Consider the following 27,637-nt stretch of genomic DNA (forward strand, 5'->3'; position numbering starts at 1 on the left):
TTCAGAGTTTACGCATAAGCCCAAATGTAGAGGGATGCACTGTGCTGGGTGATTACAACAGTGGGTAATGATCAAAGAACTGGCAGAAACAGCACCCCCCAGAGGCAAGTGATGTAATATTAAACGGGGAAACCGCTAAGACAGATGGACCCCTTTGTGTTAATATTCACCCGCATTTACTAGAGCAGGGATGCGAAAAGAGGGACAGATGCAGGAGAGACCTAGTTCAGCAGCAGCAGCAGGACATACTGTTATTACCTATTAATGTGTCGGCACAGAAAATAATCAATTTAAATGCATGCTTTACACTGCACAGGCGGAATCCTTTGTCTGTACATTTTACGCAAAAGTAACAAGAAAGGCTCCATTTTAAGTGCCTTGGTACAAATGTTTCAATTCACATGCAAATGGTACATCGCTAAGAAGCAGCAAATTCAAGACTGCGCTAGAAACAAGTTCATGTTAATGAATGGAGATACTCCACACAGGAATAATGGAAGCCATGTCAAACTTGTCTTTTCCAGAGACGAATGCCTCAAAGATTAGCTCTGGGGTGCCTCACAGCAAAGTGAGAGTGATAAATATATTCACAGTAAATCAAGTAGGTCTACCAACCGGAGAATGATTTGCTACATGCTCAAACACAATTGTCAGACATACTGGAAACAGAGGGCCATGCATGTAACTATTTATGTCTTACTTACTCAACCTCAATTCAACTTTCGTTAAATAATCACTATTTTCAGTGGATAAATTAAAACTCATTCTAAACTTAATTGACTTAATTGATGATGTGTTGATAACTCCTGTAAAGAAAATTACTTATAGTTACCCAGCAAAATATTTAGGATGGCATTTTAGTCTTTGTCTATAATTATAAACTTTCAAAATATCGATAAAGATTCCATATAAGGATACTGTGATACTATTTGTTGTTACTATTCAAGTCTCAAAAATTAGCGAAAATAATAATATTATGAATAATGAGTTTTACTTTAATTACTCAGCTTTGAATTAACAGTAACATCCACTGGACCGAAACAATTCAGTCAATTTAGTGCAATTTTCATTATTTTATAATGCAAAGTTTTGGCATAGAGGACCATATTTCACTTCACGTTAATACACTACTTTCACAATATGTTTATTTCTGATTAGGCTACTATGTAACTTTCACAAAGTCATCACTTTTTTTGGGTACACCAGGTCATCGCAAATCGCCTGCTCATCCAAATGATGAAGCTGAATCTGGACAGGTACCGCATGAGGACAGTTACTGTGCGGCTACGTGTTATAACGGCTTAGACGCCTGAAGTTAAACGTGGGATGATTGTTGGTGCTAGATGTGGCGGTTCCAGCATCTCAAACAGACACCTTCCTGGCATTTCACACAGTACAGTGTCTATGGCACGAAAAACAAAAAAAAATATCCCATCAGCCTCAGTTATGATGCCGAAACCAAGAGGGAGAGAAGTCGGGAGGTAATGTCCAAACTCATTAAAACTAACGAGAAGGATACAGGTGCAGAAGTAACAACTCAGTGCAACAGCTCTGGAGACAAGAGATTGGTCGATCCTAGGATCCTAACTGGTACTTCATTGGGGTACCTAATAAAGTGGCCACTGAGTGTAACTGGGAACAAAACATTCGCACCTTACTCACTGTCCGGCCTTTTGCTTCCGGGGGGTGTTCGCTACGGATGACATCAGCTGAGAGAAAGAGCACCGGTGAGGGTCCTCTCCTCCCCGGCTCCTAGTCATGACACTGTGTCTAGGGGTATAAATAGATCCACTCCTCCCCAAACCTACTGTACGTCTGGTGGCAACCGCTTGGTTTTATAGGTCCTGATGATGGCGACGCTAGTGGAGTCGGCAGACATAGAGCCTTCCTGCAGTAGTAAAGCCATTGAATCTCCCCCATCTTCCAGTTTTTCGCACAGATTTCTCGACAACAAATTTTACCTTCTTGTTGTTATTGGAGAAACCGTTTCAGAGGAACATCTGAAATGTGCCATTGCGGACATAGAAAGGGGTAAGGAGGAGCGCAATAATTATTTTCTTTAAAAGTAAACGGACATATTACAATTTTCTTTAATGTGCTTTATGTCTGGTATATGTATTAATTCAAACAAATATTCTCAATGGTAATTGTTTCAGAAATCGCTGTAACCATTACGACGAACTTTAAATACATTATTTTCTGAACAAAATGCTGCCTATAGGAAACTTTATTTCATAAAGGGTTTATCGCTATTTTTATCTAATGATGGAAACCTGCGGCACCGCCCTTCCCTTCACATAACTGCAAATCTTCGGGCATCACAAATCGTAAAAATGTCATGGATTTTCATATTCTTCTATCCATCGTAGTTACGGCAATGACTATTTTATTTTGTAATCTGTGAAAGAGACACAAAGTCAAGGGGACCGATTCTTGTTATAAGGTGACTGCACTTATTTATGCGGCAAAGTTTTATTTATGGTGTTCGCCATGATTCAGCATCTTATATCTGATGCGTCAATAACATAAGTTGAGTACAAAGATGCTAGCATTGATTTGCATGGATGGATCACCTCACGTAGTCCTTCATATAAGCGTTATTTGCTTTTCTGCAATTCTTTGTTCTGTCGTTGATGCCCCCCCCCCCCCCCCAACACACATACACACACACACACACGCACTCCGTTCTAGGCTAATTGTGTCAGACGAGTCATGGTGGTCTCTCACACAGAAATAAAACATTAAGACATTTTATACAAATAATGATTACGTTTTCACAGTTAACTTTGGTTTTCTAAGATATTTTTTATTATAGCTAAATACACAATAATTATGTCTATGAATCCCATCATACAATATATATTTTGAATTTCTGAATGCAATTAATTATTTTACAATGTCAGTTTTATTATTAATAAGCGAACAAAATCCTCTTAGCAACAAAGATGCAGGATCCCAGGTTCCCTCATCCCTTACCGGCATGTGGGCGTGGCTCAGTCCGCACTGCGGTCCCTACGGAAAGTCGCGGCGGACCTTGTTCCTGAGCGGGCGTTGCAGCCAAAGACACTTCGCTTTTCTCAACAGATCTGAACCAGCTGCCATTACAAACAGTACCTCCATGAGGGCTTTTTTTTCTTGAACTTCAACAGCACACCGCATCCTCCTTTGTAGCTGGGCTGATGACATGATTTTTATGAAGATGCAGGAATGGTATTGCTGAGTCAGGATCGAAATGTTAGAGGGCTGTCGTTGTTTTAAATCAGTTAGAATAAGATTTGTTTAGAATATACAAGATAATGTTGTTTACAATATTATAGAATATACAAGATAAACAGATCTGTCAGATAAAGTTAACAAATATTTAGAGTGCACATATGTAGTTTTTGTCTTAAATATTGTTGAATATTTTATAGTGAATCCCAGATAACTTTTGTATGCCAAAAGTAAACTATAGATACATTCCACTTCTTCTGTCTAGCTGATTCAATTAAAATGTAAGCTAACAGAATAGCAATAATGCTGTTGTGTTTCTAACATCCATCTGTTGAAACTACTTATGCTGTTCAGGGTCATGGGGGGTCCAGAGCCTATGGGCATGAGGCAGGGAACAACCAAGGATGGGGCACCAACCCATCACAAGACACTCTCACACACCAGTCACTCACACACGCACACCTATGGGTTGGAATTTGGTAATTTTGGGTTGGGTTTGGTAAATTTGGTAATTCTACTTGGGCTCAGCATGTTTTTGGACTGTGGGGGAAAACCGGAGTACCTGGAGGAAACCCCACAACTACATGGGGAGAACATGCAAACTCCACACACATGTGACCCAGGCAGAGACACAAACGCAGGTCCCAGAGGTGTGAGGCGACAGTGCAGCACACTGCACCCCCTTCCCACTTCTGTTTCTGAGATGACATATATCATTTACTTTTTATAAAGCTGCTTAATTATTTGTGACTTCAGCCATTGGTTTTGGACAAACTGGTTCACTGTATGGGCCATAAAGTTAAGCGTTTTTGACCTGGAAGTAATCTTTCTTTATTGCAGCTGCTGCAGTATTTAAGAGTCATATTGTCTCTTGGTAAATGAAGTACTCAGTAGTTTTAGACATACTTGCGCTTCTTGTCATTTTTACTAAATATCATCATGGCCATTTAGAAGGAGTGCTGCCCCATTCTTAACACATCTGTCATTTTTCATCCCTGGCTCTCTACTTTAGAGCAATATTATCCATCCATCCATCCATCCATTTTCCAAACCGCTTATCCTACTGGGTCGCGGGGGGTTCGGAGCCTATCCCGGAAGCAATGGGCACGAGGCAGGGGACAACCCAGGAAGGGGGGCCAGCCCATCGCAGGGCACACTCACACACCATTCACTCACACATGCACACCTATGGGCAATTTTAGCAACTCCAATTAGCCACAGTATGTTTTTGGACTGGGGGGGAAACTGGAGTACCAGGAGGAAACCCCAGGACAACATGGGGAGAACATGCAAACTCCACACACATGTGACCCAGGTGGAGACTCGAACCCGGGACCCAGAGGTGTGAGGCAACAGTGCTAACCACTGCACCACCATGCCACTCCAGCAATATTATTTATATATTTATTTTCAGAGCACAGCTTTATCAGCAATTCTATCACCATACTGATTTACCAGAGTATATGTGCTTATGTAGCATGCAAAGGTCTCCATAACAACAAAACCTAATAAATAAATAAATAAATAAATAAATAAATAAATAAATAAATAGGTAATTTACTGCTGGATCCTTAACAGAGTGGGATGCATAGAGGAAAACTGGCTAGAAAGTACAGTATATCTTTTTCCTTTCTTATTAACTTTTTTGCCTTTGCAACTGTCATTTGTAATAAAATGTATCGCATATTGCATTAGAGCATAGTCCAAGATACTATGATGCATTTACCCTGGTCAGAATCTCGGGGGTGTACACCCTGGATAGGATTCTAGTCCAATACATTTTTTACATGTTATTCTGTAAGTTCTCCACAGTTGATATATGAAGTTAAAATTCGTAAAATTCATGGAGTACTTCAATGTTCCTTCGCAAAAAAAGTCTCATTTATACTGAAAGATAACTAATGTGTGATAAATAATAATTTGGTAGTAAATGCGATTGTGTGGTAAATAAGCAACTAATACAGTTTATCATGGGAGAACCTATGAAAATTACAAGCAAATCCATACTCATCAGGACTCAATATTGCAATTTTGAATCAGTGTCTGAGAAGGATTCTTGAGAAAAGAATTGTGGGCAAGTCTATCAAGCTGTCCCATTAAAGCATAACGGATTGTCAGTTGATATACCTGTAAGAAATATTTTTGCAGAGGTTTGATTTTTATTACTGGTTTTGAATGTAATTTTCTTTAACTCACAGGAATCCGCTCTTGGGACACAAATCTCATCGACTGCAACTTGGACCAGGAACTCAAGCTTTTTGTTTCTCGGCACTCAGCGCGATTTTCCCCTGATGTTCGAGGTATGTGATAGTTACTTTTATATTAATATTAATTAATGTTTCATTATGTGGCTTTTTATTTGGTGTCATACACATTAATGAAAATTTCCATTGTGGAAATTCTACTTACCCTTGACTGGTGACACTGGGTAGCACTGACAGTGTCCATTCTGACTGTGCACAGCAGAGCTGCTCGATAAACTGGCAATGCACCTAAACCTGGATTATATGTTCACTACTGATACACATTTGCGAGTGCTCTTGTACATATTATGAGTTAACATTTTAGTGAAAAGCAGTTTTATGATGGAGAATAAATCACTTGAAATGTGTTTCCACTGAATCCTTGGATGGGATGTATAACAAAATCAAGTAAATACTAGCATGATAAATCTTCTTGCTGTAATATTTTTTGTTTCATGCTGTTACTGATGTCGTAGAAACTTGTCACCCACTGTAATTTTTACCTCCTGTATGATATAAAACTTTCACATCTCCTGTTTAAACCAGCTATGTGGTATGTTTCTGTGTACATATTATATCGCCAAATTGAAGTCTTAAGTCTTTAAAGTTTTTTCACACCGAGATACTCATGCATTACAGCAGTTCTGTGATCTTTGTTTTTAATCACATCTGTTCATTAACCAGATCAACTCTTTTTTTAACGGAATTATCCTTGCTACTGCATGTACGGGAAGATGACCACTATCACTGGTGCATTACTGGTGTTCATTTGAAGAAGCAGCAGCACAGCCTGTCTTTGCTCTAAAAATATGCCTCATCATCATCATCATACCTCAAGGAGAAAGGGTCAAATGTTCATTTAAGCGTTTTGATTTTGCCAGAGGCAGTATTCATATATTTAACAATAGGGTTCTACATCATCGCATATCTAGTTACATATTTCTGTAGCAGACTTAGTTTAGTTCTGGATAACACGTCTTAAGCCTGTCCAACTTTGCCAAGCAGAGACAACTGTAAATGGAAACCAGACCTTCTGCTAGTGATTGTCCTGTTGATTTCACTTCAAAGGAGTGTTCATCAATATTTCCACATGAATTTGCTCACGCCAGAAGCCTCTAAAAATCCTGTCCGTTTCTTTGCTGTTGCTGTTGTTTGATATCAGCGTCAAAGGAGGATGTTCATTTTCGCAGAACTCGTTGGCTCCCTTTGTCCTTAAATGCTCCCGAGCTGAAATGATTGAGTGGCAGCAGGCTGCAGCGGGCACAGCTTGTGTACTTTGTAGACGAGTCCTCTTCTGCCTGTCTGTGCTGGCTCAGGCTGCTGGGAGACAGACAGAAATCACCATTTCAATAAAACAGCGAGGCCTGCACTGTCTGCAATGCGGACATTTTCCTGTCTAGTTTATTCCTGGTTCTGCTTGTGCCTCGTCACTGTGCCGTTCACAGTGTGAACCGTATCTGGTTGCCATAATGTAAGGTTGCCATCGTGTAAATTTGCCCAGGGCTTTTGGAAATGGTCTGTGAGCTGCAACTGAATATAATACAGATATTTTTTGAGAAACGAGTGCTACAGCTTCTTTTAATCTTATAAAGGCAGCCCCCAGTATACAAACGAGACCCAATCCCTGATAATAGTAAGGATAATGGAGTACTAATAAAAGCAGCTACATACTGTATTGTACTTTTCCTTGAGCTGCTGAACCACTGCAGCTGCCCAGTGTGTGTGTTCGTTATTATGGACCTTTGTATTTAACTCAGATTTTTGATGCAATAGGCTTTATGGCTGTCCGATCGTATGCACGAGTTATCCATATGTCAGACGTTCTTAAACAGAGGACTGCCTGTAGTGTGTTAAACACATTTGCTGATACTGTGCTTTAATGTGATACTGTGAGAAATCATTTTTAGTTCCAATAGTTACTGTTGCCCTTACTGTTATAGTTGTTACTGTTACTAATACTCTAAAATTGCTAAGGGTAAGTATATTAAAATATGGTACATATTTTCTTTCACTTCAGCTGTTAATGAAAACAAGGATATATGCTTAGCTTGGTATTCTGTAATTTGTATAGGCTAACTATACACAACCAGTAAGTATCAGAATCCTGAAATTTCTTCTGTTTCGAGGCCATTTACATAAAGGCTTGCATTCTGATTATTAATTTACTTGCTCAGCCAGCCACCACAGTAATTAGAGGGATTAGGATACCTGTAGTCTAATGATGATCTCCTTTCAGTACCCTCTGTGGTTTCCGGGAACAGAGAGCTAAACTCCTTGTGGATGGTTGGCTGTAGAAGGACAGAAATGCGAGGCCACCAAACAGGAAACAGGTTTTCTTTTTCCATCTGTTCTAGGGTCTCTTTGTTTTCAAATCTGACTCTTGTCCAATCTTGTGATGTGTCAGAAAAGATCATCTAAAACACTTCATGATTTTTTAAAAGCGAAAGCAATCACAACCTCCTGTCTTATGATGAAATGACATTTGTAATAAAATCCACACACTTTTGAAATTAAGTTGGACTGTTGCTGTGTATTGTTTGGTATACATTTTAAAAATAAATTTTGAATCTTTCCCATATATTGTAAAAGGTTTCAGTATTTCAACCAAAAATTAAGAGTTGTACCTCTGCCATATTTTTTAAATCGGATTGCTTGAATGTAGAACTACTGACAAAAACTGAATAGAAAAATAATAAAAGATCTTTATATCTGATCTGATTTGAACACGTTTCCTGAGTATTTGGTTATGTTTACATCTGCAGGGATAATAAAAACATTGTAAAATAGTAACTGATGTGAGCCACAGAAAAAAGCCAAGAGAAAGTGGGTCATTTTAGGACTTCTGCAGTCATATCTGCTTTCTCTTTGTATTTTGGTGCAGCACCAGTTCTACTGCTTAGTGCTGCACAATAATGCTACACATTTGTCATCAGAATGTTGTTAATATAGTAGTTGAACTTAATGTTTTAATTAGCTAGAAAGTAAGTGTTAGTTTAGCACTGATCCCATGTTCGTTCATCATTAATCAATCATAACGATTCATGAATTTCATGCAGTTACTATATTTGTTCATGATTTCTGTAGTAACTGGTAATTAAGTTACAGTACTTGTGCCCCTTCAATTACGGTGTTACCTTTGTTCTTTATATCAACAGTCGTGATTCGTTTCACATGGTTAATTTAACAATTGCATGTGCTTTACTTATTAAATGGCCAGTGGGTAAACACGTGGAATATAGGATGAAGTCCTGGAAGGCTGCTGTTGTACCACTGAACCTGAACTGTCTATAAATGTGCATGAATATTCTGTCAGATTTTTTCATTATCAGTCAGCCTAATCTGAATGTGACGGAGACTCGCTAAACAAATCTTCTGACGCAGGTCACAGGGTGCTTACTGGGCACTTCCTATTATTTGAGTCTGGTTGCTGAAACTCAGTATGTTAGACTGTACTGTTCCAAAATGGCCAGCTTTTTAATTCTCCAGCAGTTATTAAGGTAGTTCACTGGCCACTTTATTAGGAACACCATTCTAATACTGGGTAGGACCTCCCTTTGCTCCCAGAACAGCCTGAATTCCTGAATTTCAGAAGCATTCCTTAGGGATTGTGGTCGATGTTGCCATGATCGCACTGCGTTATTGCTGCAGATTTGTCAGCTGCACATTTCTGCCGCATCCCGAAGGTGCTCTTATTGCATTCTGAAGTACAATGAACTCATTGTCATGCTCATGGAACCAGTTTGAGATGCTGCATGATGTGGCACATTATCCTGCTGGACGTAGTTCACCATTAGAAGATGGGTAAACTAAGGCCATAAAGAGCTGCACATGCTTAGCAGCATCACTAGAAACATTCCCCACATCATTACATCGCCGCCATCAGTACCGGTCCGATTTGTTGACATATGGCAGACGGAGTCCATAGATTCATGCTGTATATTCCAATTTTTTAACCTACTGTCAAAACAGAAATGGAGATTCATCAGCCCAGGCAGCATCTTTCCAAACTCAGTGAGCCTTTGTCCACTGCAGCCTCAATTTCCTATGCTTTGGTGACAGAAGTGGAACCCAGTGTGGTCACCTGCTGTTGTAGCCCATCCACCTTAAGGCTCCACATGTTGTGCATTTATAAATGCTTTTCTGTGGTAAATAGTGGTTGTTTGAGTTACTGTGGGCTTCAATTCTCCTCTGAAAGGTCTTATCAATAAGGCATTTTTGCCCATAGAAATTTTGTTTTTCACACATTCATTTTCATTCTGCGTAAATTGCTGTGTGTAAAAATTCCAGGCAATCAGCAGTGTCTAAAATACTCAGACCACCCAATCTGGCACCAACAACTATGCAAAATCACCTAGAACACATTTTTTTTCCCATTCTGAAGCTCTTGACCTATGTCTGTGGCATTGTCTGCATTGAACAATGTAGATTACACTGACTAATTAGATATTAGCACAAAACAAGCCAACGTAATGGTGTTCCTAATAAAGTGGCCAGTGAGTGTGCTTGTTAAACTGGATCTAAGTAATATTGAGAAAAATCTCCTATGTAATGTCATACGCATGACTTTAACTGAAATATTTAAACTATTCCAGTCTGCTGGAAATACACACACACACACACACATGTAGATGTTCAACGTGTCTTGTTATTCAGACTTTGTTATTCAGGCACGTCAACAGCAGCATTGCCTTTGGTTTACAGCTGTTCTTATTGTGTTTTTTACAGTTTTAATACTAATTTCAAAACATTGTTTTTTACCGAACTATGAATGAAAACTAAGTTTTTACTGAACTATGAATTTTGTGAAGCATATTTCAGCATCATGTAACAATAGTTATTGTCTTCTTGAAGGTCTGGAATATATATCAGTAGCACAGTGACAAATCTGACAGCCTAAATAGACAGATAATTAATTTTGTTTCTACACAGGACAGTTTATTGTGATTTGTTTTCATAAGAAAAAAATATAAACGTACATTACTTCAGGGAATTACTTTCTTAACTTAAACTCTGACCTTCCTGATGCTGTGTTTAAACATACATTCTTGATTGAGTGATTGATTATTTTTCAGCAGTTACTCCACTTAACCCCATACTATATGGGTTTAAGTTTTGGTAAAAGGTTTGTCGTTCACAATAGTCAAGCAAAACGTTCAAACCTTCAAAAATGTTAATAATAAAAGGCTATTCTGTTAATAAAAGTCTATTCTGATGTCAAATTAAAGAACAGATTAATGCGGCCCTGGGTGACATGGGGCACAGTGGGTAGCATTGTTGCTTCGCACCTCCAGAACCAGGGTTTGAGTCTTTGCTCAAGGTTCCACCATGAGGTGGTTTGGAGTTACCAAATTGCACATCGATGGGTATGTGCATGAATGGATTGCTCTGTGACGGATTGGTGCCTCATCCTGGGTTCTGTGCCTGTAGGCCCTGGATCCTCTGTGACACTGAGTAGGACAGGCGGGAGCAGTAAATCGATGTATCAATGCAGCAAGTACTTTTTGCAAATCACTCGTTTCTGTTCTTGAATAACTAGCCAGAGTTCTGTAACTATGTAAAAATTCCTTCCTCCAGCTGTTACGGCGTGGCATGGCACAGGCAGGAGGAAAGGGGGGGGGGACAATCCACTTGCAGCTTGGTGACAATAGGGGCTTATTAACACAATAGAACGCAATGGGGACGACACAAAATAAAAGGACCGCAAGGGGTCAAAACAAAATGGGAGAAATAAGAATGTAACAGAAAATCATAATGCAAATACTCTGGGAACAGGACTGAGCACCAGAACCCACAAGCGCACAACGCTACAATGACCCATCAAAGAACAGAACTGGAATAAACACTTAAATACACACAGAAACTCAGGGCAAGCAAGGGACATAATCATAATCAAATTAGCCAAACACAAAAGGAGAAGGACAACGAGCAACAGGCGGAACAATTAACAGGCATAGAACTAGGGATTACAACAAACACTGAAACTAGAAAACACTAACCAACAGGGAATCCAGTAGGATTTACAGAACCAATAATACAAACAAGTACAGAAGTGAACAGAAAAAAAGCCGGACAACCTATTACTGAGAAAACAGAAATGAAGAAACACTGGGGAACAAAACTGATAAAGATAAATAAGCAGATGAGGCTGGCCTGAAGCCATGAACCCACAACTAGAGGGTTAACAATCTCCAAGCTGCACGCTCAGCCCACTGAATTACACAGTGGTTCTGGGAGCTGGGAAGACACACTAGGGACTAAGGACTAACAGAGGAGGAACGGGATGGCCAGCAACACCTACTGGCCAGACAGGAACTGAATACTTAGGACAGAGATGAACTAAATGACAGAGAGGGAGGTAGACAGAATGACCAGCAATGACTGCTGGACAAATGGGGAAAGGTCACAGAGGGCGGGGTCAGATGGGCGCTGAACCTAACACCGGTTTCTTCATGCTGTAAGCCATACACTGGCATCAAGTTGTACTGGTTTGGAAAGTGATCCTTTTAGTAGAAACCAGAAAACCTCTTTACTGAGACTGGTGAGCGGACATCATTATAGATTCAGTCTGACAAATGGGACAGCATCCATCATCATGTAGCGGGGCACCCTGCTGACCTTAGGATATCCAGGCCTCCTGCACCGCAGACAAAGTACAATCAATCATATATAGAGAAGCACATTCAACATCCTTAGCTTTGACCTATGCAATTTATAACACTAATGTTACTACACGGTGTAAAATAGTACCACCAATTATTTATGGTATGCTTGTACTCACAAAAATGATGATGTAAGGAACATATACGTTTTTGTGCAGAAGAGATGCTGCTGTGCTCTAGTGGCTTCCAGGATAAATATCTCCCAATGCATTATGGGTTATGCTATCATTCAAACTGCAGTAGGACTGATTCAAACCATATATAAAGAATGATGTCTGCAAACTAGAGATGGTACTGATCTGATTGGTATATAGGATGAAGTATCAGGCCAAACAGACAAAAAAAAAATCTCGATCAGATATCAGTGCGGTGAGGGCGTAAGAAACCTACTTGAGAGGCCTTGCCTGAAAAACCGTGAAAATGCTTGTAGCCTTAGTGCGATGTACCGTAAACAGAAGTGAAGCTACATGATGGGTAGCTGTTCAGCAACGCCTGTGAGTCTGATGTCAGGCTAGTACTGAGTTTTCTGAGCACAGTAAAAAATAAGATGTCTACAGACTTACTCATGATTTTATTCACTGACAAAATATACATTGGTGTGCAGAAAAACATTTAAGTAGCAATTAACTAAACCTGAGAAAAATACAAATCAAGTTGGCTGTGGATTTCTTCTTCTGTAGTGTAGTGGCATAGCTTTTGTTTCAGAATCATGACCATTGTGTTTTCCTATTCTTAGCATACTTAGCATACTTACTGTAGCATACTCCACTAATGCCACTTCAGCACTAAATGCAGACAGTTTGACATATTAATTTAAATGTTTTGATACAAATACCTGATTGAATGCTTAGTCGCTGATAAAGTGGAAAAATATCAGATAATCAAATTTTGAATATTTTAGTGTCCGGATTGGACCAGAAAAAATTATATTGTGCCATTTCTGGTGCTAACTGAATCCAGCACACATCATCATGACATGATGATTTCTCATAATACCTCTTAAATCAATACATTGAATATACTATTCATGTATTATGTGTCAAGTAAAACCAATCTAGGCTGTGTTATGAGATTGGCTGTTTTTGCGGACTAAGGGTGATATTATTCTGATATTTGTTGTAAAATCATTTAGAATGAGATTGTTGTCAGGTTCAGGCTTGGGTAAGGGCCAAGCAGCAGTGGGCCGTGGTTTACTCTGCTGTCATACCGCTGTGGGGTGTTGAGGCATCTGAGAAGTGGTTTGCTTGGAGTTCATATTGTAGCAGATGGACATTAATTCCTTTGTCCATGTGTGCTTCATAAACTCTGAACCCAGGTAATTGGACCCTGCTGTTATGCAGGACTGCCAAAAAAAGGCTTTAGGTCATTTTCCTTCATCTGAAGGTAGATCCAAGAGAAGAGTTTCTGTCATTTTTTGTGTGCTGGTATTATACAGAACTTTTTGCTGGCAAATTTTTTCGCTACTAAATAGTGGAAGGATAGAGTTCCAGGACATTCCACATTATTCACAGGTGCTATTGGGCCGGTGTCATTTTCAGGCGACTTCCAGAACTTTCGGGAGAGGTGGAATGTCTGTAACACCACCATCAATATGGAAGTTTTGTTACAACTTATATTTTATTATTGTTTTTATAACACACTTTATATCTTATCCAAAAACCAAGACATTGGTTCTGGCTTGTCCTTTGTTAGCACATATATATTTAGAACAACTGGGAATATGAATTTTTTTCTTGCCGAAGGGTTTGGTTTAGGATTGCTTTACGGTTTAGGGTTAAGGTTAGTGTTACAATTGCCTTAAGGTTTAGGGCCTAGATTAACGTTAGTCCAGAGGTTTTCTTGACCATTCATGTTATGAATGGCAAGGATTAAAGGGATTTCTTCGCTGAAATGAATCAGTCTAAGGCCTTTGTATCACCCAGCTTGACCATGACGAGTCAGTACAGTAATGATGTGTATGTCTTTGGAAACTTCCTTTTACCATTTTATAGAATCAGGATTGCATTTGTAAACACAAATTGCTCTTATTTAAATCAAAGTAACTAGCTGTCCTGACAGAATGTTACTGGGAATTGTAGCAGCATATTCTTGATATAACTACACGATGTTTTTGTAGCTAAGGAAAAGGGGAAATATGACACTTGTAATTATTCACTTTAGGTTATGAGTAAATGTGAATGATTTCACATTATTCTGGGATGTGAGGTCATGCATAAGGGTGCAATGCTGGCAAAATACAAAAACAGGTAACTTGAATCAGGGACGAGGCCTTTTAATGAGTTTGGACGTGAAAACACTGAAACAAAGAAACTGAAAATGACACGTCCTAAGCCATCGAAATGAAGACATTGCAGCCCACAAATCACTTGCTTCTTGTGTCTCTATTCTCAACCCCCTGAGGAAGCACCCCTGCGAGTGCTATCAGTATCATCAAGATTATGTGGGTTTTAATAATAAGCAGCCTCCCAGCTAAGAGCTGGTAATTACACACTATGGCAACATGAAAATTGGGCCCCTTGTCATCATTCTACCTCCTTACAGTGTTATTCCGGTAACAATAAAGCTAAAAATATAAACAGCTTGTATGAGAATGCATAGCAATCATGACAAATTGCAAACTATGCATGGTTTAGGTGGAACGTACCACTTACAGTAAGTCCACTCTCAGAAAAAAGGGTTCAGCCCTGGTACAGTTTTGTTCTCCGGGGTACAAGCTATGTTATTGTACCCCCAATGGTATAAAAATGTTCCTCAGGGTCTATTTCTCTACCTAAAAAGTTACATTTACCTACAGCTAGGATACAATTGGCAGAGCCTTGCAAGTACAACCCCAGTGACAAGTAATTGTACCCTCAATGGTACAAATTGGTACATTTTCTGACAATGTAGGGGTGTTAATGGTTGGGTGATCATTGAGCAGACAAAGTTTTTTACCACATTGTAATGACCATGTTGTAGCTGTAATTAAGTTGTTTTTTAATTGCAAAGTCTCACCTTTCATGGTCACCTTCAAATGGAAGTGAACAATTTATGAAAACGTTGAACCGGATGCGCTGTTGCACAGTATGGAGGAACTGGTCGAAAAATGCTAGTCCAAATACTGCAGTATGTTTTTCCCAGATGGTACAGTAGGGGAGGGAGGAGAGCATGGGATGGGTGGCAGAAGATCGTCCTGTAGGCTGGAGGCCCGGTGGATGGCACCTGAACAAGCAGGAGAGAGACGCTGATGTTGCCTTCGTCTGATTTCAGTATGTGCTGGTCTGAGACATTGCGGTTCTCTTTCCAAGCAGCTGGTAAGGGCACCTTCTGTGGTACCCATGTAAAACGTGGTCGGGGAGCCAGGCTTGTTCTGCTGTGCCCTCTTGGCTCGAACAGGGGTGATGAGGGACTGGATGAGGTCATATGTGATGTACAAAGCAAGAAACATGGAGTTTCTGACTGTCCATACAGCGGAACTGTTGATGGAGAGAGGATCAGCAGGGCATTTACTGAAGTCAGTCAGACTGCTGCCTTTGCATCAGCCCACCAGCCTCGCCATCTCCACTATTTATGCTGGTTTGTCATTGTTGCTGATGACCACGGCTGTATCATCAGCAAACTGGCTGATGAGGTTTGAGCTGCACTTGGCGGTGCAGTCGTGAGTCAGTCATGTGTACAGCTCACAACACCGGAGAGCACCAGTGCTTGTGGTGGTGTTGGTGGTGTCAGTGTGGACTATTCGGAGTCGTATGCTCAGGAAGTATCCATGCACAGAGGGAGGTGTTAAGGTGTTAAGACCCAGCAAACACATAGATCTGCTGTATGAGCTGATGTTGCATAATCGCTAATAGCTAACTCCAGTGTTTCCCTTTCTCTGTTAAAGGTCAGAAAATACTCCATCATAAAAGCAATGTCCTAGAAACAGTGGTGTTAATCAATCCTTCGGATGAAGCTGTCAGCACTGAGGTAACGTTTTATCTGAGATGACCTGACTCGCTCTCGAAAAGCATACTTATTACATATTATTATCAATGGAACAGATTACTTTTTTAACTTTACAAGCTAAAACTTGCATGGCAAAATAAAAACAGACAATGTGTGGATTATTATCAAAGTGGTTTTGTTTTAGTGAAATCAGATGACTTATATCCAGCACAGTTCTTTTCCTTTACATATACATATCATATTTTATTTTTACTATAATGCATATAATATGAAATATACATTTTTATACCTACAGTACTGTGCAAACAGGTTGTCAAAGAAAATGCTAAGATGTACTGGGGTAGTACTGTAAGTGTATATTTGCTCAATAAAAAAAAAACAATTTAACATTAGAATACATGCGAACAAAGAGCAACACAATAAAAACAACGTTTTTCTTCTTTTTTCCAAAAAGTTACTGATATGTTGGAATGCAATAAGAACACTGATTCTCAAACGTCTCCTGAGTCATTTCATGCATTCAGCAAATGTCACCACCAGCTCACTTCATGAATTACATTAATGAGTTAAATAATTTGATGAGATGTTGATTAGTCAAACATGGTATGTTTGGATAGTTGCGGCAAATACTGGGATGACAATCAGAGAGGTTTTTAAATGGCTTAAGCTGACACACTTGGACACAAAATCATAGTTTTACACCAACATAAAGACTTTAAAATAATTTTCTTTGACGGCATGAGAATTCTGCACAGTACTGTTTATAGCTTATTTCTGTTCATAGCGTATATGTTTACAGGGATATTTTTACAATTAATAGTATCTCTCTTTTCTTCACAGTCAAGCAGCTTTTGACAGTATGCATACTCTGGATTTCAAAGGCCCAAAACCTGTACAATTTCAATAACATATTTAAATCGGATCCTCTGATATCAGCCTCTGTCCTCATCTAGTCTGTTGCAGCACTGACTTAATTATATCACACAGTATTGCAGCTTGGGCACTGGCATTATGCCCGGAGTGGTCAATGCTTACAAAGAGGCCAAGCTAATTCTCTAATGGGTCTGATATAACTGCAATTTGCTATATTTCTGGGTGCACAGACAAGTAGATCAGTCTGAGTTATACTCAGCAAAACAGAAACTATTATGCATATCGTGTGCAAGTGGACAAAATTTTCGAAAGTGCCCTCGGTACTCAGCGATAAAAAATGTAATGACGGAAAATTAAATTTAAGCAATTAAAGTAATGTGTTTGTGTCATATCTAAGGTTACTCAAGCGCATACTTAGGTAATAGGATTGGATACTGTCCAGTAACTTCCCAAACTTCTTCCATTGAGCTCCTTTCTTTTTAGTTTTTGGAATGTCACCTTTTAAAGACTCCCCTCTCTCTCTGTCTAGGTACGATTGATGATCTCTGATGCCGCCAGGCACAAGCTGCTGGTACTATCAGGACAGTGTTTCGAAAACACAGGCGAGCTCATTCTTCAGTCTGGCTCATTCTCTTTTCTGAACTTCATAGACATTTTCACTGACCAAGAGGTGAGTTGTGGCTCTTGAAGATTCCATTATTATTATTTATTCATTAGGCTCTGGCACTTTTGCATCATAATTAAGTAATGACTGGCAAAAAAAAATTGTAAAGACTGGGATTTTTATCTGAAACATCTTTTTTCTTGATATACTTATCATTTATACAATTCAAAGCATATTGTTATTCGAATATGTAAAAAAAAAAAAAAACATAATTTCCTGAGATATAACTCTTTTTCCCGAACAGATTGGTGAGCTCCTAAGCACCACGCATCCAGCAAATAAAGCGAGTCTGACCTTATTCGGCCCTGAAGAAGGTGACTGGAAAAACTCAAACCTCGATAAACACAATCTGCAAGATTTCATTAATATGAAGTTGAACTCTCCTCTGATACTCCCAGAAATGGAAGGTCTCTCCGAATTTACAGAGTACTTGTCTGAGTCTGTGGAGATTTCATCACCATTTGATATGCTGGAGCCACCAACCTCAGGCGGATTCTTAAAGCTGTCAAAGCCATGCTGCTACATTTTCCCTGGCGGACGAGGAGACTCCGCCCTGTTCGCCGTCAATGGGTTCAACATGCTAATCAACGGCGGTTCCGATCGTAAATCCTGTTTCTGGAAACTGGTCCGACACTTGGACCGGGTGGACTCCATTTTGCTGACGCACATTGGAGATGATAACCTGCCAGGCATTAATAGCATGCTTCAGAGGAAAATCGCAGAGCTAGAGGAAGAACAGTCTCAGGGTTCCACAGCTAACAGTGACTGGATGAAAAATCTAATTTCGCCTGATCTGGGTGTTGTGTTCCTAAATGTTCCTGAAAACCTTGAAAACCCAGAACCCAACTACAGGGTAAGACGAAATATTGAAGAGGCAAGTCTCACCTTACAATACTTGAATAAGCTATCATTAAAGCCTGAGCCTCTGCACAGACCTGTCGGGAATACAATAGAGCCTATAATACTGTTTCAGAAAATGGGTGTTGGCAAGTTGGAAATGTATGTGCTTAACCCAGCTAAAAACAGCAAAGAACTGCAGTATTTCATGAAACAATGGACAGGTAGTGAGAAAGACAATGCATCAGTGTTGTTTCCAAATGGAATGGAGTCTGAGATCCCAGTTTCCTATCTGACTTCTATTTCTTCATTGATAGTGTGGCACCCAGCCAGCCCCACAGAAAAGATCGTGCGCGTTTTATTTCCTGGAAATGCTACACAACATAGTATTCTCGAAGGCTTGGAAAAACTCAAACACCTAGATTTCCTGAAGCAACCCGTAGTTACTCAAAAGGAGCTATCTTCGAACTTGGCACCAGCATTGAAGCAAGCAAAACTGAAACACAAAACCGACAGCAAAGAAAGTCTTAAGTCAATCTCAAGGCCTTCTTCAGGTCGAGGTGTTAGAAAAGAAGCTAAAGAAGAGGCCCCAGAGAAAGCAGCCGACTCTGAGGCAGCACAGGAAAAGATCCACAACGGCGAGAAGAAAGAAAAACCTGTGAAAAAAGAAAAGGCAAAACCGCAGATAGATACCACGGTGAAAGCAGAGCAGGCACCAGAAACACCAGAGAAAAAGAAATCTGAAATTAAGCCAAAAACGCCAAAGGAAAAGGTATTTAAGAAAGAAACTGCAAAGATTTCTGAAAAGAAAGCTGAGGAAAAGGACGCTAAGAAGGGTGTGCTTAAAGATGAGGTCATACAGCCTAAAAAGGAAGAAAAGGTAAAAGACATAAAGTCTAAGAAGGAGGAGAAGGTGAAGAAGGGAGAGCAGAAGAAAGAGGTTAAGAAGGAAAGCAAAAGTGATGTCAAACAGGATTCTGCAAAGGATGCTAAAAAAGAAGAAAAGAAGGAGATAAAGAAAGAGGAGAAAGAGGTAAAGAAAGATGTAAAAAAGCTGTCAAAAGATGTGAAGAAGACTTCATCTGCGGCGGCAGATGCCAAAAAGTCAGGGCTAAAACCAAAAACTCCGAAGAAGGATGATGTATCAAAGAAGGAGACTGTGACCACAGGAAAACCCAAAGAAAAGGGAAAAATAAAAACCAGCAAAAAGGAGACTAAGCCAAGCGAACCAACGGTTCCAGTTGTGCCTCCGTCTTCAGTTGGGGAAACCACAACTCATCAAGTTGCTGAAGCTCTTGCAGCAGAAAGGTCATTAATGTCTTCGCCAGAGGACCTCACAAGAGACTTTGAGGAGCTCAAAGCAGAGCAGACTACAGAGCAGGATCAGAGAGTATCTCTCCAGCCAGAGTCAACTGAGGTAATTAAACATGAAGAAATTGTTCTCTGCAAGGAATCACCAGAAGCAGATGAACGTGCAGAATCCTTGGATGAGGGAATAACAACAACTGAGCCAGAAGGAGAGAGTGGAGAGACCCCTGATGAACTGGAGCCTAAAGTAAAAATGCATGTTGATACTAATGAGAAATTTGATGACGAGGGCACAGGGCTGGAGGAGTCCTCAGAGGCTGGAGACTATGACGAAAAGGGAGAGACTGAAGAAGTAGATGAGCACCAAGTTCAGGAGGAAAGGAGAGACAGTCAGGATCACGCTAAACACAGTGAAGACGAGGTGTCTCCAAATAAGGAAGAAGCAGGTGAAGATGTAGCGATGTCTGAAAAAGAAGGGGAAACTAAAGATGAAAATATTAGAGGTATGGAATATGACTTACACTATGATAAACTGAGTCATGAAAAGGACTCAGAAATGGCAGAAATGGATGAGATGTTGCAAAAAATCCCAGTTTCCACTACTCTAAAAATGTCAATTCTTCAGTATCCTTCAACTGAGCATGTTTCATTTGATGGTGAAACTCTTCCTGTAGGGTCTGAGAGTGAAGTAGCATCTGATGAAGAAAATCGAGATGAGCCCCCAGAGGAGTATACAGCCACATCTGGTTACACCCAGTCCACCATTGAGATTTCCAGTGTGCCGACACCTATGGATGATATGTCAACACCAAGAGATATTTTGAGTGATGAGACCACTAATGATGAAACTGAGTCTCCCTCTCAAGAATTTAAATATGGGGTAGTCATATCATCAGTTGACCTTGATATAGAAAAACTTTCTCAACTTCAGGACAGTCCCGAGTCTGACCAGTCGAAAAGTGATGCTACTGAAGGGAAAGATTATCAGGCGTCAGCTTCAACAATTTCACCCCCATCATTGTTAGAGGAGGACAAATCTTGCAAGGAGTTTGAAGGTGAACTCAGGATTAAGACAGAGAAAGAGGGAGGGTATAGATCAGCACTGGGAAATCCAAATCAGTTTACTCTTGATACAACAAAACTTACTCCTGCTGCACATTCACCAGTTATAAAGACTCCAACCAGCGATCGAAGTGTGAATTTTGATTTAACGCCAACTGCTATTGCACCACCAATTGAATTAGGCACAACTCTTTCAGGGATACCAAGTGATGTGGCAGAGCCATCAATTAGCCCAGATGATAAGACATTAGAAGGTGCCTCTTCCTCACAGTCTGCTCCTGGGAGTCCTGGTCATACACCTTATTATCAATCACCTGTAGATGAAAAATCTTGCGCACTAGAAAATGATACTGATGTGAAAACAGATGGTCCAGTTATTGTTGAGGTTACAAGCGACAAAGATGATTCACCCAGCAAAACGAGTCCTACGGATAAACCTCTTGTTGATAGTGCATCTCCAACTGAGAAGCTGCTGTGTACTCTATCTAGCCCAACACAATCGGGAGCTGATTTGCCAGAAGTGTCAGGTGCAGGTGTAGATGAAAAGGCAGTATTTAATATACGTCAGTCCCCAGGAGAGATAAGACATGATGATAAGATGTCTCCTCAGGCTTTAAGTCCCATAGGTGCGGGTCCTTCAATCGTATCTATTGAAACAACAGTTAAAAATGAACCTACAGAAGACATTAAAACAGCACAAAATAAAGAAGAATGCATTACTGAAAGTAATGATGGACTGATGAAAACCTCCAAAGAGATGTCACCAACATTAGGAGATCCCACACCAATTGGAGGAATAAAAGAGGAAAGTAAAATGTCTATTTCCGAAGGAACTACATCTGATAAGTCAGCTACTCCAGTTGATGAAGTTGTAGCAGAGGATACACTTTCCCATATTGCATCTGCCTCGACAGCTTCTTTAGCCACTAGTTCATTCCCTGAGCCAACAACAGATGATGTCTCTCCATCACTGCATGCAGAGGTTGGCTCCCCTCACTCAACAGAGGTAGATGACTCCCTCTCTGTATCTGTGGTTCAGACTCCAACAGCTTTTCAAGAAACGGAGATCTCACCATCAAAGGATGATAGCCCTAGACCAATGTCAATTTCTCCAGATTTTTCACCCAAGACAGCAAAATCAAAGACAACTGTTCAAGACCAAAAATCACCAGAGCAGTCAACTATGTCAATGGAATTTGGTCAAGAATCTCCTGATCAATCCTTAGCCTTAGACTTTAGCAAACAGTCTCCAGAACATCCAACAGCAGGAGTAAACCAACACATCACAGAAAATGGCCCAACTGAAGTCGATTGCAGCCCTTCTGATGTTGTTGACCAAAGATTTGTAGGGCAATGCAAGTCTACAACAGAACAAGCTCTTCATTTCAAAGAAGCTGATTTGTCCCATCCTGCTGCAGCCTCACCGTCAGATGGCTCACAGTCTACTCCATCGGTTAACACGCCTTCCCAGACATCCTCTCCTGTGAAAGAGGAGTTCCTTATGGGTTCCTCAGGTCACACTCAGGTGGCCCCTTGTGAAACCAGCAGTTCTGTATGTCCAGAAAGTTTAATTTTGAAAGTTGAAGAAACTCCCCAAGAACAGAATAAGTCATCTGTCACTCCCAGAATGTCACCTGTTACCCATTCTCCACTTTCTTCTGATTCATCACCAGTTTCAGGAGGTCCTATTGCTTCAGGACATGTGTCCGTTGATGGTGTGGAATCTACACAGAAGCAAGAAAACACTCCAAGTCCTAAAGCTAGTTCACCAATATCCACTGACACATTGTCTTGTGTTAGGGGTTCTGAAATCCATGAAGGACAGTTTAAAGTTGATGATATTAAAAGGCTTGACACATCATCTCCTTTCAGCATGGATGTAGCTTCTTCTTCAATGTCCAGTTATTCTTACTCTACACAGAAAACAGAAACACTTCCTTTTGCACGAGAGACTAATCCATTTAAATGTGAAGAACGTAAATCCCCTAGTCCTAAAGTTCTATCCCCTATATATTCACCACCATTTTACGACAATAAAAGTAAATTTAGTACTTCTCCGAAATCCACATTGGAATCTTACACACACGGCTTTGAAACTAGCTCAGTTCAAAATGAGGAACTCCGTAGTAAAGCAGAAAGTGAGAAGTGTGCTGGCGGATCAAGAGAACTAGATATCTCAAAAAATAAGCTTTCTCCACAATCTAGAACAGATGTTGATTTATGCTTGGTTACCTCTTGTGAATACCGTCACCCTAAAACTGAATTGTCCCCGTCCTTCATTAACCCAAATCCGCTTGAATACTTCATAAATGAAGGAACTATTCAGGAAGATGAAAAACCTTTGACTAAGTCTGGAGGAGGAGCTCCCCCTCCTGGTGGGAAGCCTCATGCCAAGCAATGCGATGAAACACCACCAACCTCTGTGAGCGAATCCGCTCCTTCTCAGACTGATTCTGATGTGCCCCCGGGGACTGAAGAATGTCCTTCCATTACTGCTGATGCAAATATTGACTCTGAAGATGATTCTGAAACTCTTCCCACGGACAGAACTCTCACGTACAGACATGCAGACCCCCCACCGGTCACCGTCCGAGATGCTGCTCCATCGCCACCTCATCCTGATGTCTGTATGGTAGATCCAGACGCCATACCAGTAGAGCCAAGCCAAAAACAGAAATCCCCTAAGAAAGAGGGCAGTGAAAAGACAAAGAAGAAAAAAATTATAAGCAAATCTAAAGCCTCCTCACCAGCGAGGAAGAGCGGTAGCACAAAGCTGAATGCCACCAGGGATTCATTAGATAAAGCTTTGAAAACGGCATCTCCCAAAAAGAATCGCACAGGACCCAAGGCTCATGTCAGTGATGATGTCAAGGTCAGAGAGGATAAAGATGCCAAGAATGCGACAAATACTTCTGCCTCAAGGGGTACGAAAAGTGCTTTGTCAGGTAATCCTATTTAACAATTACATTTACTTTTTGCAATTCCGAGTTACCTCATTATAAAGTCATAATTCTTGCATTACAGTGTGTTGTGTATTTTGTTACTTTTCCGCTCTGGTTCTTGTTGCTTTTGCACTCTGGTTAATTGAACTTTTATGTTAACTGCGTATTCTTGGTTTTCATTTTCTTTTTTTCAGTGGGATGTGTATTTCGTTACCAGGATTACCAATTTTATATATACAATTGGTGATCCTGGTAACGAAAACTACCCCGCCTGGGTTACATGTGTGCGGAGTTTGCATGTTCGCGTTTTGGGTTTCCTCCAGGTACTCCGGTTTCCCTCCACAGTCCAAAAACATGCGGAGGCTAACTGGAGTTGCTAAATTGCCCGTAGGTGTGCATGTGCGAGTGAATGGTGTGTGAGTGTGCCCTGTGATGGGCTGGCCCCCCCATCCTGGGTTGTTCCCTGCCTCGTGCCCATTACGTCCGGGATATTCTCCGGACCCCCCGCAACCCAGTAGGATAAGCGGTTTGGAAAATGGATGGATGGATATATAATTACAGCAGTTATGTGTAAGTTTTATTCATTTAATTATCTTTTTTTTATCTAATCTTCAGTCACTGGTAAATCTTCTGGAGGAATTCCTACACCCAACTGCCCCCCAGTGTACCTGGATTTGGTATACATCCCCAACCACTGCAGTGCGAAAAATGTTGATGCTGAATTTTTCAAACGAGTGCGCTCATCTTACTACGTCGTCAGCGGTAATGATCAGGCAGCACAAGAACCTAGCAAAGCTGTTTTGGACTCCCTTCTGGAAGGCAAATCTCAGTGGGAGAATAATATGCAGGTATGGCAAATAGCTCTCAACCACGAAAGTTCTTCACCTTGACATAGAAAACCTAAGCATATAGAGGGATGGTATGTGCTTCTACAGGTTAGAACTGTGCCATTGATTGGGAAGGAAAGTTGCTGGACCAAATCCTCTGATTGATGGAGTGATACTGTAATACTACTAGGCCGTTGAGCAAGGCCTTTGCCCTCAGTTGTTCTGGGGACAGTTGTATGTTGCTTTTCATAAGTGTCTTAACAAATAAATGTAAACATACATAGAAATCACTGAGACCTCAATCAAAATCATAATCAAACTAAATAAATAGAAATGCACCTTGAATGTGTGAAAGTTTATTATATGTAGCTATATCATTTTTTTTTGTTTTGTTTTTACTGAAAATGTCACCAAGAGAAACATATAATAATGGATTTTTTTTCCAATGCTAGGTCACCCTGATTCCTACCCATGACTCAGAGGTTATGAGGGAGTGGTACCAGCAGACCCACGAGAAGCAGCAGAATCTCAACATCATGGTGCTGGCCAGCAGCAGCACTGTAGTCATGCAAGATGAATCCTTCCCTGCCTGCAAGATTGAGTTGTAATTGTGGCGCTCTTGTTGCACTGACCAGAATGCTTTGCTTTTGTTTGGAAATTATCATTGCTAAATCAATGTAAACCAATACAAAACCGAACAATACACAATAAAAAAATGACAAAATAAACAAATGTAGCCACATGCTAAACAAGTTATTGACGTAAACACATATCATTAAAATATTACAGATTTTAATATCTAAATAATGTTTGAATATCTGGAATCACATTTAAAGGCAAATGATTCGGATGTGTTTATTAATTCTTTTTAAAGAATTTCACCAAAAGACTCCATACTTTTATGCATTCTTGGACAAATATAATGTGCAATGCCGTTACATCCACAGTAATTTACCTCCTGTCAAAGAATCATATTCTCAGTTAATGCAGTTCTAACACTATTTGCTGTTACCATTTGATGTCATTCGTTCTGAAGTAAACTACATGCTCAGTAGTAATGTCTATTAAACACCAAAATGGAACTGAAGACTGTTTGGATAGTGAAGGTAGGTGACTGTGTTGAGTGGAGTTTAACCAAAATACTGTCAGCTATGCCTCTGTACCCTAATATCTTATAATGCTCAGATAGACACATTAGTTAATACTGAATTCTGACCTTAGGTATACGCCAAAGGTTAAGAGTATGTCCGTCTCTTTATGCCTTAGAAAATTTGAATGTAGAATGTGATAATGAACTTCTTCTGAGATACAGCATGTGTCTGAGACAAAAACTAGTACCATTAAAACACCATAACATGTGAAATCTAGAGCAGCTCTGCATGTCTATACTCCTACTTTGGTCCATCTTACAAATAAATTTTAAAACACAATTCAGTGAATAATCAAACAAGTAATGTGTATGTGGTAAATTTGAAATATTTGACTACAAATATTCAGCCACAGGTGCCCTTAATGTTTATCTCTAGCTGAATATCTGAATAAGCTGAATAAGCAGGACAAATTGATGAATTACAGATCTGAAATGTCCTGCAGCTTCATTCATAGTCCAATGTCCAATTTGCTCATTCATTTCTAATAGTGAATATTTTTAAAATGGTGAACATTTTTTTTTAAATTTCATCATTTTTCAGCAAAATTAACATTTTTATTTAGCCTGTTCACTATTAGAACTGTATTCCTGGATTGGTAACTAACAAGAAAAAGCCTGCTAGGTTGTGGAACATTTGTTTGGTACATGAAACGTAATACTTACAATTACTTAGAATTTGATTTTTTTTACTGTACTATAATTATAAATAACTGTGGCAGGGTGAATGGTTTTAAGAAATCTGCATATACACTGAACTATTCATTTTTAGGAAGTTGTTCTGCCAGCAGAACATGGAAGATATTCTCTGTGAAAAATAGTAATAATAATTAATATTCTGCCCTGTGTAGATTCGGAATGTCACCATCGTTACTTTCATCGTGAGGCAGTGTGGGGTAGAATCACATAAACCAGCAAGAGGTTTTACATGTGGAAAATAATTTCTTCAAACAAGAAATTAGTTGCATCAGTCAGGGTTAGTGTGCTCCAGTAAATATTCCTAAAGATTTAGAACATTTACTTTTCCTTTATTTAAAATGACGACATGAGAAGATCAAAATTTGTAGTGTAAGTTAAGATATTTAAGTTAAAACATTTCACACGTAGCCACACCATGCACAGACTTTCAGCCTTATTAATAGTTGATTGCCTGCATTAAGAATGCTCACAGGTATGTCGGTACCCATCGCATTAAAAAATGTAAAATACCATATAGACAGATGCCTCAATCAAAGGGTAAAACTAAGAATAAAAATATTTCCAGTTTTCTCTCTTTCACCAGTACACTCAACCTGATGCAATCCCTTTAAACACGCGCATGAACTTCCAGTTGTCTCACCATTGACAAACTGAAAACACCAGTTTTGGCCTGCTGTGGGAGGATCACCTTACACTATCCTCTTTCTTCCTGAGTGATTGTTAGTGTCCGTCTGGTATATGTCTTGTAATCTTGCATCTTTCCTATCCTTTTCCCAATCATATCTAATGTAGAGATTAGTTCCAAGTGAAAGTATTATGTACTGCTTTTCTGATATTTGTGTGCAATACCCCAAAATGCATTTGATGTAAAGGATACCACTATTAAAAATAATAATTTAAAATTTCCACAATAAATCTTGTTGGTGGAAGCTCATGTACCTGCATTGTTTTTTCGTCATTCTGCTGTAAGTGGAATTTTCAAATTCAGCCTTCTTTAGTACACACACACACACACACACACACACACACACACACACACACATACACACACTCACGCACAAACAGATTTTTGTATGCCAAGTATGAAACGAATTTGTCAATTCACCCTTGAATATGTGATGTATGAATTTTAATTAGGAGTTTTCAGTAGAACATAAAATAATTTTAAAAAGGCAATCTGAAGAAAGATAAGTCTGAATCAGGCAGAGAGACACACATGTAGCAATATGCATTTGCCTG

General features: G+C 39.8%; 1 protein-coding gene across 2 annotated transcripts; it reads left to right on the forward strand.

Moving 5' to 3' along the window:
• Positions 1 to 1,709: 1,709 nt before the first annotated feature.
• On the forward strand, positions 1,710 to 27,060 carry map1b (microtubule-associated protein 1B). Of its 2 annotated transcripts, XM_049019182.1 has the most exons (8): positions 1,710 to 2,031; positions 5,412 to 5,513; positions 15,978 to 16,060; positions 17,442 to 17,582; positions 17,821 to 20,224; positions 20,396 to 23,728; positions 24,341 to 24,573; positions 25,005 to 27,060. In XM_049019182.1, the coding sequence occupies exons 1-8, from the start codon at positions 1,848 to 1,850 to the stop codon at positions 25,158 to 25,160; spliced, it is 6,636 nt and encodes a 2,211-aa protein (XP_048875139.1). In that variant the 5' UTR covers positions 1,710 to 1,847; the 3' UTR covers positions 25,161 to 27,060. The 2 variants fall into 2 exon arrangements, with proteins under 2 accessions (XP_048875139.1, XP_048875138.1); XM_049019181.1 differs by having other exon boundaries at positions 17,821 to 23,728.
• Positions 27,061 to 27,637: the final 577 nt, after the last annotated feature.

Source organism: Brienomyrus brachyistius, chromosome 7 (assembly GCF_023856365.1).
Source record: "Brienomyrus brachyistius isolate T26 chromosome 7, BBRACH_0.4, whole genome shotgun sequence".
NCBI lineage: Eukaryota > Metazoa > Chordata > Actinopteri > Osteoglossiformes > Mormyridae > Brienomyrus > Brienomyrus brachyistius.